At 40.0% G+C, this 18,465-nt stretch overlaps 1 protein-coding gene across 4 annotated transcripts in view; it reads right to left on the bottom strand.

Moving 5' to 3' along the window:
* Znf385d (zinc finger protein 385D) overlaps positions 1 to 18,465 on the bottom strand; it is a 918,709-nt gene that overhangs the window by 80,111 nt on the left and 820,133 nt on the right. For all 4 annotated transcript variants that reach the window (XM_040747650.1, XM_005080974.4, XM_040747651.1 and 1 more), the window contains one exon: positions 9,664 to 9,826. In XM_040747650.1, the coding sequence (XP_040603584.1) occupies positions 9,664 to 9,826 (163 nt within the window). The remainder of the gene's footprint in view (positions 1 to 9,663; positions 9,827 to 18,465) is intronic.

Genomic DNA, 18,465 nt, shown 5'->3' with positions numbered 1-18,465 from the left:
ATTCATAAGCCAATCCAGGGAGGATGTGTATTCATAACGAAATTTCTATTTTTATCTGGAATAAGAAGACAGCTGACGAACTCAGAAATTCATGACTGTGCAGAATATTTCAATTTTGGGAAGGGTTTTGAGGAAAATAAAGCAAACCCTATTTCAGATATTTAAGTAAAGAAATATTCTTTAAAATCTACATCTAAACTGAATCAATCTCCTGACAAATTGCTCACCAATGGAATCAGCTTATTTTATAGTTTCTAAATGTGTTCCTGTGTGTTTAATGTGTTGTGTGCATGTGTGTGTGCATGTGTGTATATGTGTGTGAACGTGTGTGCATGTGTGTGCATGCACATGTGTGCATGTGTGTATGCATATGTGTGTGCATGTGCGTGTGTGTGCATGTGTTGTGTGAATGTGTGTGTGCATGTGTATGGGATGTGTGTGTGTGTATATGTGTGTGTGTGTGTTTGTGCATATGTACAGGCATGTGTGATACCCGCAGAAGAAGAAGAGGCCTTGGCTCCCTGGAGCTGGAGGTACAGGTGGTTGTGAGCTGCCCATAATGTTACTAGGAAGTGAATTAATTTCCTCTGCAGGAGTAGCCAGTGCTCTTGGTCAGGGCCATAACTCCAGCTCTTTAGCTCCACTTAGAATTGACAGAAGCACTTCATGGACTTAGAGCAATGAGAAGCAAATTATCCTGACATTACTCCATGCATAGCTATAGGTCCTGTTGTGAAATTCTTTTTTAACATATTCACTCCTGTATATGAATATTTTGCCTGCATGTATGCCTAGTTCCCACACAGGCCTGAAGAAAGCTTTGAATGGTCTACAATTGGAATTACTATTCACAATCTTCTGCAATTCAATTTCCCTAAAATTAGGTGTCAATAATCAATAATCAAGAGAAACCTCTTCCCTGAGTGTGCTTTATTTCACTTACGTGAAGACAACACATATACCTTGGACATTTTTGACCGGTTTAAATTTTGAGATGTTTGGACAGGTTTTTAGACATGTGTGAGGGTTTGCTGAATAAGAGGAACAACACTGAATTATCACTTCCTACCTTGAATTAGATGTTATATTTACATCTTGTCTTCCCAACCGGAAGCTGGAAATACTATAGAATCTTATGTATTGCAAAAATACAGAGATAGAATGTAACTTAATTGTTTAAAATTAGGATGGCAGCAACTTAAGGGAGTTATTCACACACACATGCACACACACACACACACACACACACACACACACACACCCCACATTTTTTAACAGGTCCAAGTTTTTGAGATGCCAGACATTAACAGCTTAGAGGTATGTTATGACTTGTATGAAATGTAAAGAAGTCAAAAGAATTCTGGGGGTAAATGCTTATGTAACTTTTTCAAGGATCTGCATTTGATCATCAGTCCTTCAGTGAAGGTCGGTAACTTGTTGTTGTTGTTTCCCACAAACTGACTATTTCAGTTGTGAAAAGTTTAAAAAGCTTTTTTGTTGTTGTTGTTCCTGCTATTTTCCACCCCACAATAACAATGAACAAGACTATCTGGCTTTGTGGCACAGACTTTATTTCTACTTCTGGTTTCACTTAATCCCACTGTTAAGGAGACAAAAGGTTGAACAAAGCACTACCTGAGATCTAAATGGCTGAAGGTCCTTCTCACAGCACCTGCTTGCTGATATTCATCCTGGCCTTGGGCAGCTCTGAGGGTGATTTATTTGAGCAACCATGTAAAGTGAAGCATTGTGGAGACTGTCCCAAACTGCAGTCCTAATCAAAGCAAAGTCAACTAGAGGCCTGCTGTGTCCTGGCTGAGTGGCAAGTACTCTTCCCAGGGGAGTCTCTGTATGTTCTGTGTCCCAGTTTTATCCTGTTGCCAATGTCGCAACTGAAAGTTCAATAGCTAGTCAACCTGATTCAATAGAGAATTTAAAAACATCCTTACATCTCATTAGAAACCAAAGTAGCACAGTAATTGAAGGATGAATCTGAATGCAATTATGATAATTAAAATAGCAGCTTCATTTTAAGCTCTGGGAAATGTTAAGCCCAGTGCTCACACATTCAGATCTTGATCTGTACTGGTTAGTAACTCAGATTTGTACTGCAAAGCAGTCAAACCTTAGAGTTTAACTAGTAAAATTTACTGACTACACATGTTCAAATGGTTACTATATAGGTTACTATGTATTTGAAGGTTATTGCTTTTATTGCTAATAGGATTCTTGAAGTAATCTTTCTCAAATATAGTACAGTTCTATTTATGGATATCTTTATTTGCCATCCCCTAAATGCCAGGATTAAGATGTATGAGTGAGATTAAGGTGAGTGCTGTACAAGGAGTAGAAATCTTCATGAAGGGGACTAACAAAAATCCATATAACAAGTGCATGATGGGACTGTTTGCATAGAAGCCTTAAAGAAGAACCAATCAGTGTGGAATGGGAAAGGAGTTGGGCCTGTTGCTGTGCACCCATGCAACTGTGCACAGCAGCACATACCCCTTTCAACACAGGGTTTGACGCAGATTGAGATAAGTGATGGATTATTTTACAGCCCTGGTTTCTAATCCCCAAGTGCTGGTGTCGGGTTGGAGATAGAGAAAGGTGTGGGAGAATGGACAGTAAAGAACACCAGGTTCAAGAGTTTGGAATTCTGGGTGATAAAGTCAAGTGTAGGTTTAAACTGAGCCACCTGTCTTTGATTTTAGTTTCTCTAGGAGCTTCACAGATGCCAGTATGCCCTGACTACAGGGACCATACCACTAAAATGCTTTCCACATTTGGTGTTCATCACTGTTCTACATGATCTCATGACTGCACATGTGCCCTTTTGGAGCTTTTGATCATTGTTCAACTCCTTTGTTATAGCTTGGATTTCTACTTTCCATCTTAAATATTTCATCATATAAGGTTATGTGCACTCACTCCATCTCTATAAATGGCATAAAGAATGGAAGGGGGACCTCTTCTGTGAGCATGCACAGACACAGATGTTATCAGAAGTATTGTATCTGGCAGTAAAGCAACTGGGAATTGTGATTTAATTTAACATTTGATTCTGATACCAGATCTCATACATATGGGCAGTTTACTTAGCTTACCATTTCTTTTATAGATATTATACTTCTGGTGAAGAGAGTTTCTACACATACACACATACATATTACACATATGGACACAATCATCCATCCGCCCTGAAGGACTTCATTATATCACTACCCTGAAATCCACCACTGATCACCGGAGCTTTCAAACCAAGGACAATCAGGGAACAGTAGATGTAGGAAAATGCTTTATCCACCAGTTCCTCATCTTCCAAAGAATAGAATCTGTAAAGGAGGACCCACTATTATTCATGTCCTCCTCTAGACACCCATCAGCCAGGGAAGAGGAGGACCTATCACAGGAGAGGAAAGAAAGTCAGGCTCATACCCAGAGGATTCTGTCATGGCTTATCAGAATGTTTCTACAGTGAAGTCAACATTCCTCTAGGTACTTAACTACTGCCCAAGTTGTCTATCCTCATTCACTCTTGCCCTGTGACAACAAAGTATAGAGAGAGCTATCAGATATCACTGGGGCTTGGGATTTCCCTTTTCTCTCAGGTGTAGTTCTAACCATATAGGAACTTCGAACACCTTTTTCCCCCTACTAGTCTGTGCATGTTATTTGTTTATTCTAAACAAAATCATCAAGCCCATAGAAGACAGACAGAAGGGGTTCTACAGTTCACATGCAGGTTTATGCATAGGTAAAAAAAATCTCAGATGACCATAGATGCCAATATAAAAATACACATTAGCATAGCAACTCAGCATCTCTCTTGTCTTGTATACCATACAGCAACATGTCAATGAAGCTGATAGCAGAACCTCACTGGTCCAGATCCTAATGGCTTCTCTGTTCTTGGCACTAAGGAAGTTGATTGACTCTTGTCAAGATAAAACGTGCATTGTGCAGTTCTTCTGTGACTCAGGAGTGGTTTTATGTAATGTGCCTAGGCCCAATCTTTTATCTCTCATCTAACCAGCAAAAATGCCATTATCCTTAAGTATGAAAGAACAGAATGCATTCCGATTATTTTCATGTCTCCCGCAAAGTGCAATTTATAACCACCATTCTTATTCAATGATCTTAGAATCATATTTCCAGAGTGTTAACTTTTTTTTACTTTAACTGCATTTTATTTCTTTACATTTTTCAGTCTCTTTTCTGACCTGCTACTAGCAGTCTATTGGCACTTGTAATACACTTGATAAAATCCCTTCCTTAAGCAATCTTGAGCAAACGCTGAGAAAGAAAAGGCACTTGATGCAGAAAGGGCCTCCAAATTGTGCTTCCATCCCTGTGTGAGGATGCTTGCAGTGGGATTCCTCTTGTTAGGAGTACATGTCTCAGGGGAGTGGGATCTTTTCTTGAGAAGGATCTGACTCCTCATGCTGCAGGAGCCTGGTACCCACTCCATTAGACCTCTATGAATCAGTGAAAACATGTCCCCGAATCACTTGATATGTCCACAGAGCTTATTCAAAACCCACAAAAATGTGCCTCTAGATGCTCTTTATGAAGACACAGTGCAATGCTTCAGAAACAAGCACAGAAGAGAGAATTACAGTAGACCATACAGATTTGAACATCTACATAATAGTCATCATTACAGGCAAGCAAATTTGCTGTCATAAGAGACATGTTACATTCTGCAGTTAAGCTTGAGTTGTATATTATCATTCTTTTTCAGTATTTGAGACATTTCAAACCTAAGTCCACAAAGGTAAACTCTTCTCAACTTCCTCATGAGAACAGAAATAGATGTGACTGGCATTCGCCATCCTCTGAAGATTCCTTGTCAGTTTTCCAAATAACATTTTGGTGGATTTTATTGTAAAACTTCTACTATCTTTCTTACCAGCTCAATATTGTCACTGCCTAGTTCCTACCAAAATCCTAAAGAAAGAAATGCCTCACTTTGCTTGTCATTCTGCCTGATGGAACACACTGATCAAGCAGTCATGTGAAGGACAGAGTTCAGCCTTGGGGCCTGAGCATGTGCAGATTTTCCTAAGAGGCTTACTTTCCAGTCACTGGCTGCCAGTTTACATCAGATTTCCTGTTTGTGAGGAGAGAAGTTCAGTCCTTGTTAGTCCCTGACTGTGTTTTTTGAAGCATAGTAAACACTTAGAGCCAGTAATTAATCAAGAGCCGGTACCCTTTTGCTGGGGAGAACAACATCTTTAGACTACATTTTTAAATTTAAAGGAAAATGAGAAAGAGGGAAGGAAGGAAGAAAGAAAGGAGGGAAGGAAAGAAGGAAGGACACACAACTGAGTACAACATGTCTAAATCATGAAACTAGTGAGTACAAGTTCCTTTGATGAACTTATTTGCCACTAAGATAAAGAGAAGTATGTAAATTAGGAAAAATCTTCTCAGGCCTTGTCAATTTTTAGGACATGAGTAAACCATGTTCTCAGTAGGCTAATTAACTCCTGATTAATAGTCACTGAAGGGCCATTGCAAATGTCAAGTATTTTCTGCCTCCACTTGGGGGGTCTCAATAAAGCAAGACAAAACAAAACACAAAACACTTCCCTAGGGGCTCCTTCTGATGACCTTTTATAAAACTTGCAAGTCTGAAATTTGATGACTAGTGAAGAACCGCTGTTATTTGACAGAACTATCTAGTAGGAAACTGAAATTCTAGAAATTACTGTATCCAAATGCTGAACTTTTCATTTACTTATTCATTTATTTATAATTTTAGACAAGGGCTTTTGTTGTCCAGAGGCTCTCTTCAAATTGACTATGTAGTTGAAGCTTGCCTGCAACTCCTGATCCCTTTACATCCATCTACCTAGTGGTAGGATTATTGGCCAGAGCCACCATACCCAAAATGGACAATTTTTAAAATTTACTTTTGGAATCTCCTAAATATTGATGCGGACAAACTTTCTATGTAAGTGCCCAACAGTTATAGGAAGGCAGAACTAGGCCTGGATCTGGAGAAAGCTGAGGTGAAAGTGGGTTGGGAGATTATTGCTCACCAGTGTCTGACCTTGAAGGAAGGAGGATCCCATACTGGTTGAAAGGCAGTCAGGCCATGCCTAGAACTTTCCAGTAAAAGCTCAAAGGAAAGCAATATGCCTCTTCCACTGAAATATTAGCTTCACCAGCTAAGGATTCCTGACGTTCTTTAACAATCATGTAGAATTAGCAAGGCACAGCTATTAGCTGCTTCATTTAATACCAGGAGGCCCTAGTATTAAATCCATGTGGAAAGAGACAATTGTCATCATGGCAAGAAGCATGGAAGCATGCAAGCAAACATGGTCCTGGAGAAGTAGCTAAGAGTTCTACATCAGGATCTGCAGGCAGCAGGAGCAGTGAGAGCCACTGGGCCCGGCTTGGGTACTTGAAACCTCAAAGCGCAACACCAGTGATACACTTCCCCAAGAAGACCATACCTCCTCCAACAAAATCATACTCTGTAATCTCTTCAAATAGTGCCATTCCCTAAGCATTCAAGTATATGAGGCAATATACAGAGTTCATTCTTATTTAAATACACACAGACACACACACACACACACACACACACTTCTCACTATGTAATCCATACTATGTAATCCATAAGAACCCTATAGGTGACTTATATATATATTTCATTGCACTAGGACCAAAGCATGATTCTTTTTTTATTTATATTTGGAATCACTATATGCTCTGAGAATTTAAGAAAAAAGGTCTGTCAAAATTTCTTCTTATTTAGCAGGTTTTCAATTCAAACTCCTTTTTCTATCTTTTTCTCAACTTTTATTACAAAATACTTACATGTATACAGGTGTGTTTGTGCACATGTATGTGTATGTCTGTGTGCTGGTGGATGCATGTAGGTAGGCATTCACACCGTAGTATGTTTGGAAGTCAGAGGACAGCTGGTGGTGGTCGTGCTTCTCTTTGTCCATCATATGGGTTTCAGAGATCAAACTCTGGTCATTAGGCTTGGTGGCAAGTCCCTTTTATTCTGAATCATCCTCTCAGTCCTTCTCTGCTTCACTTTCTGTATTTTAAAGAAAATCCCCAAGTCTACCTTCAGATTCAGTCCCACACCTGCCCCCTCTCCCTGCCGCTGCCCTGTGCCCCCACACCTGCCCCTTCTCTCTGCCCTGTTCCAAAACACCTGCCCCCTCTCCCTGCCCTGCTTTCCACACCTGCCCCCTCTCCCTGCTGCTGCCCTGCTCCCCCACGCCAGCTTCTTGTTCCTCTGTTTCTGTCCCTGCTCTCCTAGAGGCCTCGGCATTTTTAAGACAACTAAGTTTTTTTTTATTCCAGTTCTGGTCAGTTTGCTCATTCTTTCATAATTTTAATATGTATTCAAATAATTGGATTATGTTTATTGAGATGACTTGGTAAAATCAGAAAAATATTTTAATATATTTCAATATTTTATACATAGACAATATGCCAACTCACAAATATTGTTCAGGAACCATCAGGATTATGATTTCTAATCTTTAACAGATACATAATTTTTGGTTGTTGCATCCTGTCTCCCTTTCCTTCTAGCAAGTATCTAGCTGTTCTAGACAGCTATTTCTAAGCCTAATTTTGGTACCATTTGAAGGAACTAGATGTGACTTTGTTGAAGCAAATGTGACACTGGAGATGGACTTTGAGGTTTCAGAAAGCCCACTCTAAGCCCACAGTCTCTCAATTCCTGAAGGCCTGAAGATTCAGATCCAGAACTCTCAGATGCTTCTCCAGTACCATGGCTGCATGCATGCCAACATGCTGTCTACCATGATGACAATGGACTAAAACTCTGAAACCATAAGCAAGCACCAGTTAAATACTTTCCTTTATAAGTGTTGCTGGAGTCATGGTGTCTCTTCTTAGCAAGAGAACTAAGCCATCTCTTCTTTAATCCTTGGGTACTTGTACATATGCACATACCCACAGAACACACACACACTCACACCCGCTCTCTCTCTCTCTCTCACACACACACACAGTTAAAATGTAAAATAATTTTTTGAAAAGCACAACTCAATCAAAAATCTATTATGGATATTTTTAATGGTAGTGCATGAAAATTGAGGTAATTAAAAACAGTACTCTAACATTTTATACCACACCCACCTCTTTCTTCTCCCAGCCACTATCTTCTCTGCAGTAGAAAATTATTTGCACAATTCTCTGTGACAAGAGTGGCTTTGAGAATACCCGTCCTTATACTGCTATTTGACAACAGAAACCATGTTCATCAGCTTTCTTACCGAGGCACATTCCTCTACAGCCACCAAAATGAAGCAGTGAGAGAATTTAATATTGAGAGAATAGGCAAATATGTTTTTACCAGGACTTTCTGCATTTATATTAAAATGGCAGAACCTCACTCTTGTGCTAGATATCAAAGAAGTGTATATGATAAGCTCCAACAGTAACAGCCTGCTCATTTGGTGGCAGCAAATGGAACCTATTAGAGGATCACTAAAAGGATCATTTAGAGTCTACAACCTAAGAGACCAGATGCCGGCGCATAGTTGAAGGATGCTTGCAGCCTCAGCTGTGGGATGCACACAGGCTCCTAGGGAGGGTGTGAGATACCAGTCAATAGCAGCTTGGTATGAAACACTCAGTGTGATATGAAAATGCACAGTTCCCTTTGTGTTTATATAGAAGTACCCACAGTCACAGATCACAGGAGTACTCTGTGTGTGCCCAAAGGAGAAAATATACAGTCACTTGAACCTGTGCTCCTACTGGGCATTCTATATTCTTATCTGTATACTCAAAAGGTTCCCTTCTGACCAAGACATTCCTATATTTGAGGTTATAAGCATGTCCTTCTCTTCACCCATACCATTTGGACATTCTGGAAGGCAACTGACCCCACTAGCCCCCGTTTTCTAAATTTGATATTCTAGAAAACAGTTTATTACCACTCTGTCTCCAAATCACGTAGGACTACATGTTCAGTACACTCCAAGGACCAGTGCTCTCATGTTTTAAATGCAGGCTTAGGGAACCCCACTAGTTTCTTAGCTGTGAGTAGCTGGTATTTGCACACTGACCCAGGGGCAATGTAGAAGGCCTTAGTTTTCCCAGGAAGACCACTAAAAAGAATAATTGGCATCAATAACACTTACCTGAACATTCAGAAGGAAGGTTACTGAGCCATCAGGAACCCAATCACATAGCCACACTTCAAACAAGACAGTGCTTAGAATTTATGCAAATAAAGCCTGGGGTTAGTAGCTCTTCCATCTAGGTCTTCTCTATCCACTCAATAAATTTAGCTGTGCACTCATAGCTAGATCCAATCAGCCATGCAGTTATACTGCAGGTATATTGTGCAGAAGTTGTTGAGAACATACACATCATTCACTTCTCAAAAAGTTGGGAATGTGGCCTCCAGGGAATGTATAACAACTGTGTCTCTCTAAACAGCCATAAGGCTACTACAGAGTGCAAGATCCATTGCAAAACTTGTGATTGTCTTAACGGTTGTGGAAAATGAAAGGAACAATTATCATCACATAGATAGATGGATTCCAGTGTGAGTCAATGTAGTGGGTACATACTTAAACATACATGGGGTTGACAAAGAAGGGAACCCCCAAACAATGAGAAGGACAACAACAAAGATCATTGCTTAACCTGTTTTGTCAAAGCTGGTGGTCATGGTATTGGTAGTGATGGAGGTGAAGGTAGTCTTTGCGCTGTCCTTGGCAGTGACAGATTTCTGCTTATTTTTCATGGCTTCCAGTGCTTTGAGCTTCTTGGCATGTTTCGTGCCTTTGTAGTGGGCCGCAGCCTGGCTCTACAAAGGAGAACACAATGAACCATGCAATCAGGCTCATTTCTAAACTGGCATTCTCTGTATTACTGCAAATACAGACTGTCTTTCAATAACAGGTACCATTCAAGATATTGCAGGCCAGGGCTGACTTAGAATGATGCGTAGAAAGCAATGGGAATTGAATACTAAGAGGCAGAAGGAAGAAATATCCAGTTGTTTTTCATATGAAGGTGGATATTAGCACATCAGCATTTTCTTTTTGGAGTGTGGGTGTGTAAGAATTTTCACCTGCATTGCCTTTGTTCTTCCCGCAGAGATACTGGGCTCCCAAGAACTAACAAGGACTCTAACAGAGTCATTCTCTCCTTCTCTTTTCATAAAACATGTTTTCTCTTACTGCAATGTGACTGATGGCCACTCACTGGGTTTACAAGAAGGAGCCACATAATCGAGCATGTGTGCAGTCAGGAGGCTGAACTTGAAAACTCAAAAGCAAACACAGGACTGAAGTCCAAATGGGCCATGGAGAAGCAGGGGAATTTCCTGATTCTTTCTTTCCTTTTGCTTCCTATCAGGGCCTCCTGAGAGAGTACAAAGTGATGTTTCTCTCCAGCGTGATACTCACGATAAGGAGGCTCTGTGGCTCTTAAATGTCTAATGTGATCTACGCAGTTCTTCCACCTGTGGTTTCTGAGATTCCTTCTTAGAGCCAATATGTATTTCTGAAGGCTGCTATTTATCATATGGGACATTTGCTGAGACACTGCCATTTCCTTAGCTTAGGACAGTTTGAAACTTGAGACTTTTCTGCTTCTCTCTCCCCAGTGCTGGCATATTTTCTTTTAAGAAGTTTCAAGAAGGCCGAGCATTGGTGGTGCATTCCTTTAATCCCAGCACTCAGGAGGTAGAGGCAGGTGGATATCTGTGAATTTGAGCCTGGTCTACAGAGTGAGTGCCAGGACAGGCTCCAAAGCTACACAGAGAAGCCTTGTCAAAAAACAAAACAAAAAAAGTTTCAAGAGATACATTAATTAAAACAGAGTTATCAGCTATGAAATAATTATTAATGTTCGGTGAGAAGATAGAACTCTTTGCTGGAATGGTACATGGATAAACAAGGGGATTATCAAATCCCAAAGTTATGCAGGATAAAACTTTATAGGGTTATTTTTTAAAATTCTAATTGAAGGACTATTTCTTTTGACTTACCCATTACTTCCCATTGCACATTCAAGCTAAACGCTCCATTTTACTAGTAAAATAGACAACAATTTCATCATATCAACTAGAGCAAGCAGGATCATTCATTTTAATATATTTTAACAAATAAACAAATATTCTACACCTTTATTTGCATCATTCTGAAAAGATGTTATCAAAGGCCTAGGTACCTTTATTGAAAGAACACTGGATAAGGAAATTGCATATTAGGAACAGTTTGAACAGGGAGCACACTCATGCACCACATATACATTTCCAACAACACAAAACACTAGGAGACATAGTGTAAGCCCAACAGGAAGTTCAAACATGCTGCAACTAACTGAGACTCAGTGACAGGTTGCATTGCCCTCATCCTAAGGGGAAAACCACTCTGACAGAAGACTGTGTTTTGGTCTTCTTGCCTGGCTCTACTTTTCAATTCACTGGCTTGTGCTGCAATAGTCTAAATTTACATGGGAGCTGGATGTGTTCTTCAGATCACTGTTGCACAATGCCCCTTAAAACGAAGTACTTCCCCCTGGTAATTGACAGGAATGATTTTTATAATACATATTAAAAGGCTGACTTTTAATCAACAAGGCTGCTATCTTCACTTATGTTTTCAAAATGCACCTATGTTTCAAATGTTGAGACAAGTACATTCTGCAGGCCAGGCTGACCTTGACCTCACACTTGGGTTGTTCTTGCTTCAGTCTTTTCAGTGTTACAGGTGAGTCACAGACATCATGCTCAGCTTCAAAACTGTACATATTAACAAATGCTGGAAAAATACACATTTTCAGCAGATTAGAAGAGATTTTCCGTAATGTAGCTTACTCTGGGAGAATGTCTTTCCTTTTGAAATGAAGACCCTTACTACAAAAGAATCCTACAACAGAATGAGCACAGTCCACAAAGAAAATAGAACTTTTCTCTGCACAGGAGCAGAGGCCTGAGGTTCTCTGGTGACTTAGGAAGGCTCAGGATGAGAGTGACAGGACGAACAGGACTTGGTAGGTTCTTGATTGGCACATCTCATATGCTGAGATTGAAAACGTAACAATTAAGATTCATACTCACACTCATGTCCATCAAGTAATAGCCTTGAAGGACCATGTCAGTCACTTTGGTTACAGATTACCTAGGTTTTTCCCACTAGGCAATTAAGGCTTGTCTAAATCGGGAAAAAGGGGTCAGATGGCGGAAAGGTGTGAAGCGCTGTGGGGATGTGTCAAATTTGAGAGAAATGAATAACAGTGGTGGACACCAGCAGAGGAGGCTAACTGACCGTGGTTGGGTGTCCGCAAGTGTATGCTTGTAGTGGCAGGGCAGTTTTGAAAATGAGTATAGATTCATAACCATCCTAGCTATTTTGAATCTTATTCAACTGAGTATTCATGGAGTTTGGGAACAATCCTTGGAGCATTCTGGTGTAATAAATTCTAATCTATGCCTAGTGACCCTAATTGCTTCGTTTGCCTTAACTCATGGGTGTGATAGTTTATGTGAAGGTTTGCACATCTAACCAGCTTGCCTTACACTGAGGCCATGTGACTGACTGCAGAGGTGATTCAGCCATATCTCTCTATCTGTGTCACTGCACACAAGGCTGAAGGCTGAGACGCAGTGTGTCTGGGGAATTTTCAAATGCATCCCTTGGCAAAGACCTCGTCTGCTTCTCTTTGGGGCAGAGAGATGCAAGTCCATCTTGTTATACACCAACGTACTCTGTTCCCTATGAGGCTACTTAGGATAGTAATCAGTTAGTTTCTGAATTAACTCATTCCCAGAAACATGAGAAGCCTGAAGAGACAAGCAAATGTCCATTTTTAAACACAAATGATGTCATCATCAAATCAGCAAGTATGCTTATTGAGGTTACTCCCAGGATTCTGTACTTCATAACTAAACAGAATCATATGCACAGAAGCCAATATAGCAGGACAGTGCTGTAACAGCTGCCTTTAAAAGAAGTGAAATGTGAGACCATGGTGTCACAGGAATCACTGCATGGATGTGAATCTTCAGCTGGCATGTGGCATCAAAGAGCTTAACAGGTGTCATCCCAGAGGCATGCCCTGCATAACAGGATGATACCATTCTAAATGTTGCCTCCACACCCAGCTTCTCAGTGCTATGATAGATTTCCTCATCTTCAGGTTTTGTCATGCATATTTCAAGCTGTCTTTTAACCTGGGCAGACTTCAGCTTCCAAAGTGGCTACCATTAACTTGCAAGTGACTAACACTTGAGAGGAGAGTTGTTTACAAAGACATAGAGCAGCAGTTTACTGACATAACCAAGAAGCATCATCTGCATCCTTAACATCCTGGGAGATTTTTTAAGGCATGCTGTGTTATGCTTCTACTACCAGTTTCTTATAAATTTGTGCTTTGTACACTTTTATTTGGTGTGCTTTATTGAGGGTTCTTTATGTAAACATGTGCACTTGGCTACCACAAACAATCAGTGTTTAGGGGCTCATCTGGTCTTAGTTTGTGATATCATAAACTTTCATACTCCTTAGTCCTGGTAAGGAATTGGAAAAGTGCACATTCTCAGTGTCCATTCTAGGCTTCTGGGATCAGAAGCTATACAGAGATAATGCGGTTATACAGATCACCAGATAGTCAAAATCTTGGTGGCCACTGAGGATGGACACCCCTTTCATAATCAGAACCTTGTAAAATAAGGAACTGAAACAGCAGACCTAGGGACTCCTCCAAAGAATGCGATCTGAGCCGACCTCTGGCTCTGGGTGGGAACATGACCTTCTGAACTGTCCAGAAGGTCATAAGATTATTATTGTCTAGTGCAGACGTTCTGGAAAAGAACAAAAACATACTATTGGATTCTCCAAAGGGACTGTTTATTACTTGAACAAGGAAACACCCCTCAGAGAAGCTGGGCATTCAGGGAACAGAAAGCCTAGCTGAATGAACATGTGGATTAACATAGTGGTGCTCCTGTCTACTCCCAGCTGAGAGACTGTTCTCTGCAATGGCCCCTTACTGAACTCCTATGGTCTACACATCTCTCTGTATTGCATCTGCATTTATTCAACAGTTGGGGATGGAGAAGTGGTTCTTGCAGAAGATCTAGGATGGGTTCCCACAACAGGATGCTCACAATTGCTGGTAACCTCGATTCCAGGGGATCTGACATTCTGACATCCTCTTTTGCAGTTTTTAGGCACTTGCATACATGTGAAGTACTCATAGAAATCACACACACACACACACACACACACACACACATGCACACACACATACACACACGTGCACACAAACTAAAATTTGAATTTATTCAACAGCAAAACAGAACATCAGGACCTGAGAGCAGAAGGAATGCCAGGGTAAGATCCTGGATTTGACTGTAGAATAAGCCTTTTGAGTAATTCTGATTCATACTAACATTTTTGAGCTGCTCATCTTAGTAATTTTCTCCAGGAACTCATTCCTGCAAAAGTACCTGCTGGGGTGCAAAGCTGAAAATTCAAACAATGGTGCTTTGACTTTTTCCCCTCCTTCTGCCCACAGTACAGGGATGAGCTTGCTCTTAGTTCCTGATATTTGACTAAAGTGTTCTCACAATATTCTTACAGTGAAACACTCCCTTCCCCTATCCTCCCTCCCTCACTCTTTCAAGGGAGAATGAATGCTATTGACACCTGCCTCACCCAGGAAGGTTTTGACCTCTGATCTATTCTGAGAGTTTAGGCTGATAAATGACCTGAGAAATGAAACAGCTTTCTGTTTTCCCTGTATTCTACCACCTTGTCATACCATAACTCATCACCACCACTTCCCCAAACCTGAGCTCCTGTTCATTTCTATAGCTTAAGTCCATAGCTTAGGAAGCTACCTACATGTATATATAAAAATTTCTGTATTTTCCACTTCCAACCTGTCATGATGACTTCATTCCAGACTCAAATCATCAGTGCAAAATCATTTGAAGATTAAGCAGTTCTATCCACAAATACATGTAATATATGGAGTTGGCAAGCACAAGAGACAGTTTAGTACCCTGGAAACCCCTTATTTGTTTTGGAGTTAGGGACAGAGGCCTCTTGTGATTATATTCTTAGCAGCCTAATTCCTTCACTTACATGGACTGACTATGTGCACAAGCCACTCTCCAAACACTATATCTAGCAACCTCAGATCTTTTTTTTTTACATATTCTTTTTTTTTTAATATTTTGTTTGTTTCTTGTGGATACAGTCTTCTGCCTGCATGCCAGAAGAGGGCACCAGATCTCACTTAAGGTGGTTGTGAGCCACCATGTGGTTGCTGGGAATTGAACTCAGGACCTCTGGAAGAACAGTCAGTGCTCTTAACCGCTGAGCCATCTCTAGCAACCTCAGATCTTTACTGAACTTGTTTTGGAGGCATGTTCAATCAGATACAACTGTATCTACCAATGACCTTTTAGGTAGAATCTCCCATATACTTATTATGATTATTCACATCTGGGCATATATATGATCAAAATTGGATTTATTATGGGAAGAGGCATACACAGTAGGAAGCATGTATATATGACTTAATCTATAAGTCAAAATAGAGAACTACCCAAAGCATGCCCCTTAGTAACTGACTCATCCTTCTTTGACCCCATAGATGAGTCACCCCCAAAGCAGATAGCATCATCATCCTCTATCACCTGCACCATCATTTTGTTTCAAATAACGTCTGCTTTCCTTCTTCTGCAAATGTGTGTGAGTCTGTCTTTGAGTCCTTTGGGTAAGAGGCCAACAACTTGGAATCACTAGACACAGGCTCAGACCACTGTGGGTAACAGTGTGAATCACCAGTGAACCATTATCAGAAATATATTTCCTTCATAATTGGGGCCTGGGGTTCCATGGCTTGTAATCTCAGCTGCTCAGGAGAATCTAAAGTGTTAGTTCTGTCTGAATAGAGTGAGTTCAAGACCAGCGTGGGGAACTTAATGAGATTCTATCTAAAAAGAAAAAAGATGTCTGATGATATAGCTCAGTGTTAGAGTGCTCACTGAGCATGTGTAAAGCTGTAAGTACAAGTTACAGTACAAAAATTAAAACAAACGAACAAAGGAAACATACCTGCCCCAAATCCCAGCACTAGGGAAGTAGAGGCAGGAGTTTCAGGAATACAAAGGTAGCTTGGGATATGTGTGACTGGTTTTAAAAAATAAAAGAATAAATTCTTAAGTCATATCATAGGGCCCATGTCTATGACTGTGTGTGTGTGTGTACATATATGTTAGGTATATCTGTGTCACCAATACCTACCTATAGCTCTATATCCAGAAACTTTATCTAGGAGAGACGAACTGAAAATACCCAGTTAACTTGGAAAACTTCCATTCTAGTCAAGAGTGTTTAACCCTCTAGCTAATGTCACCTCAGTTTCTTCTTTTCTTTTCTGCCTAAGGTAATTATTGTTACAGAGTGAACTCCTACACCATTACTTTTACCTATTACAGATATTTTACTGCACTTCTAGGATCTTAGTTGTGACAGCTAGAGAAACATAATATGTTGTTACAATAAATAATAATTATTTCAAATAATAATGGTGAGAGTGATAATGAATAATAATAGTAAGCAAAAACTAAGCCCTGTGCCAAAACCTTTGGAACTTCATTATAGCAAAGAAGTATCTAATTCTATTTTACCTGCAGGGAAGTGACTTAGAGTTAGCTATATCTATGCTCTTTAATTATGCACTTCTTTCTCTTATTGAGGGAGTTGTTGGGTAGTAAATGACTCTGGAAACTCAGGGCAGTATTTCCTCTGCTGAATTATTTAATGAAATATTGAAGAATAATTTTAAATACAGAATAATGAAGTATTCTAGGTTTTCCTTACACCTATGTATATCAATCCTCAGGGAATTGCAACAGGGAAAAGGACACAAGACTGATATTTTTAGTCCGTCATTACATACCATATAGAATGTTTAATGAGTTGTATCTTCTGACTGTATAGTTTAGAATTCAAGTACCAGACTCCACTAATAATGGTTATTTATGAGGGGTATGTACCAAAGTACAAAACCACACATGGTGATTCACTTAAGTGTGTTGGTGAATTCACATGATGGGTGCTAACATTCTTTAGTGCATTCCATTACAGAAACAAATAGTAACAACTATGGGAACAGAAAATAAAGATAACATCACAAGTGGTTGTCATACACTACCACTATTCAAGGGAGGGGGCATCTAATAAGTCTATAGGAAAGGACATTGCCTTGTTTTCCCAGATATAAGAAAACTTTATGAACAAAGAAAATACTTTGTTGGGGTTTACTATGTAGTTGGAAAAATCTGCTGAGATAGGTTCATGTATCTTACAAATCTTATCATGACTTCAATGCATGAAACAGTTACTATTTCATGTTTCTACATTATACAACAGAGTACCTATTTGAGTGAGAGAAGCTGAATGTAGAATTTTTCCTGATTTTCGCTATGGAGAAATCCACAGCATCCGGGCACCTGGACCTCACATTTCTGCATCCTTAGGAAATAATGTGGAGAATTGAATGGGGCAGGGAATAATGGTAGGATTTAGATGCTGGCACTCAAGGTCAAGTCTTTTTTGAAGGGACATCCTCTCTGGTTAAATTTTCTCATCTGCTTTTGGTTGTGGTCAGATGTTCCCAGTGAGAATTAACTATAGAGATCCAATCGTAAATGATCCAGACTTGTGAAGAATAGAGAAAGATCAGAGAAATCACAATGTCTAACTATTCAGTATACAGGATGCTTGCTCGATACTTTCCTCATAATGTGAATGTCACATTCTGTCTCTAAAGTCTGGAGACAAACTAGAGATGGTGAATCTAATTATGTCCCAGGGTCAAGTTGTCATAGATGTTTGTACTCTGGAACAACATGAATGTACTCCCTAACTAGTGTGTGACTTTGTTCAGTAACCCACACCTACCCTAGTTACAAAGTCTATCTCTGACAAGAAAAAAATCATTCTCACTGGAGATAAATGAGCAGCAGCCCTTTCCTTTCATCCTCTAAAGGAAAATGCCAAAGAAGAAATCTTTTTCCATCTCCTCTGAATAGTTTGCTCTTGCCTGGAGTACATTTACTGCTTAATGACATGACATCTTCTCTAGTCTTTACATCCCTTAAGGGTTAAGTGTCGGCTCTAGCTACAGCTACAATCCCACCACAGAAAGTAGACCTCAAAATACTCCTCATTCTGTCCGTATAATTCACTATCCATCTCTAAACACTTGCCTATTAAATGCATGTTGAATTAATTTCTCATTTTGATTTTTAAATGGAAATATGCATATGGTGTCTCGGTGGATTGTGTGTGTGCACAGGGTTCAACTTAATTCTCTGCTGTTGGCTGGCACTTCGCCCTGTCTGCTGAACACACTTCAGGGGAATTTTAAGGCACTTAGCTCAGGCAAAGCATCTGGCACAAACACAAACTATTATTT

The sequence above is a fragment of the Mesocricetus auratus genome, unplaced genomic scaffold (assembly GCF_017639785.1).
Source record: "Mesocricetus auratus isolate SY011 unplaced genomic scaffold, BCM_Maur_2.0 Super-Scaffold_100006, whole genome shotgun sequence".
Classification (NCBI taxonomy): Eukaryota; Metazoa; Chordata; class Mammalia; order Rodentia; family Cricetidae; genus Mesocricetus; species Mesocricetus auratus.
Note: the sequence above shows the minus strand (reverse complement) of the source record. Positions and strands in the feature narration are given on the sequence as shown.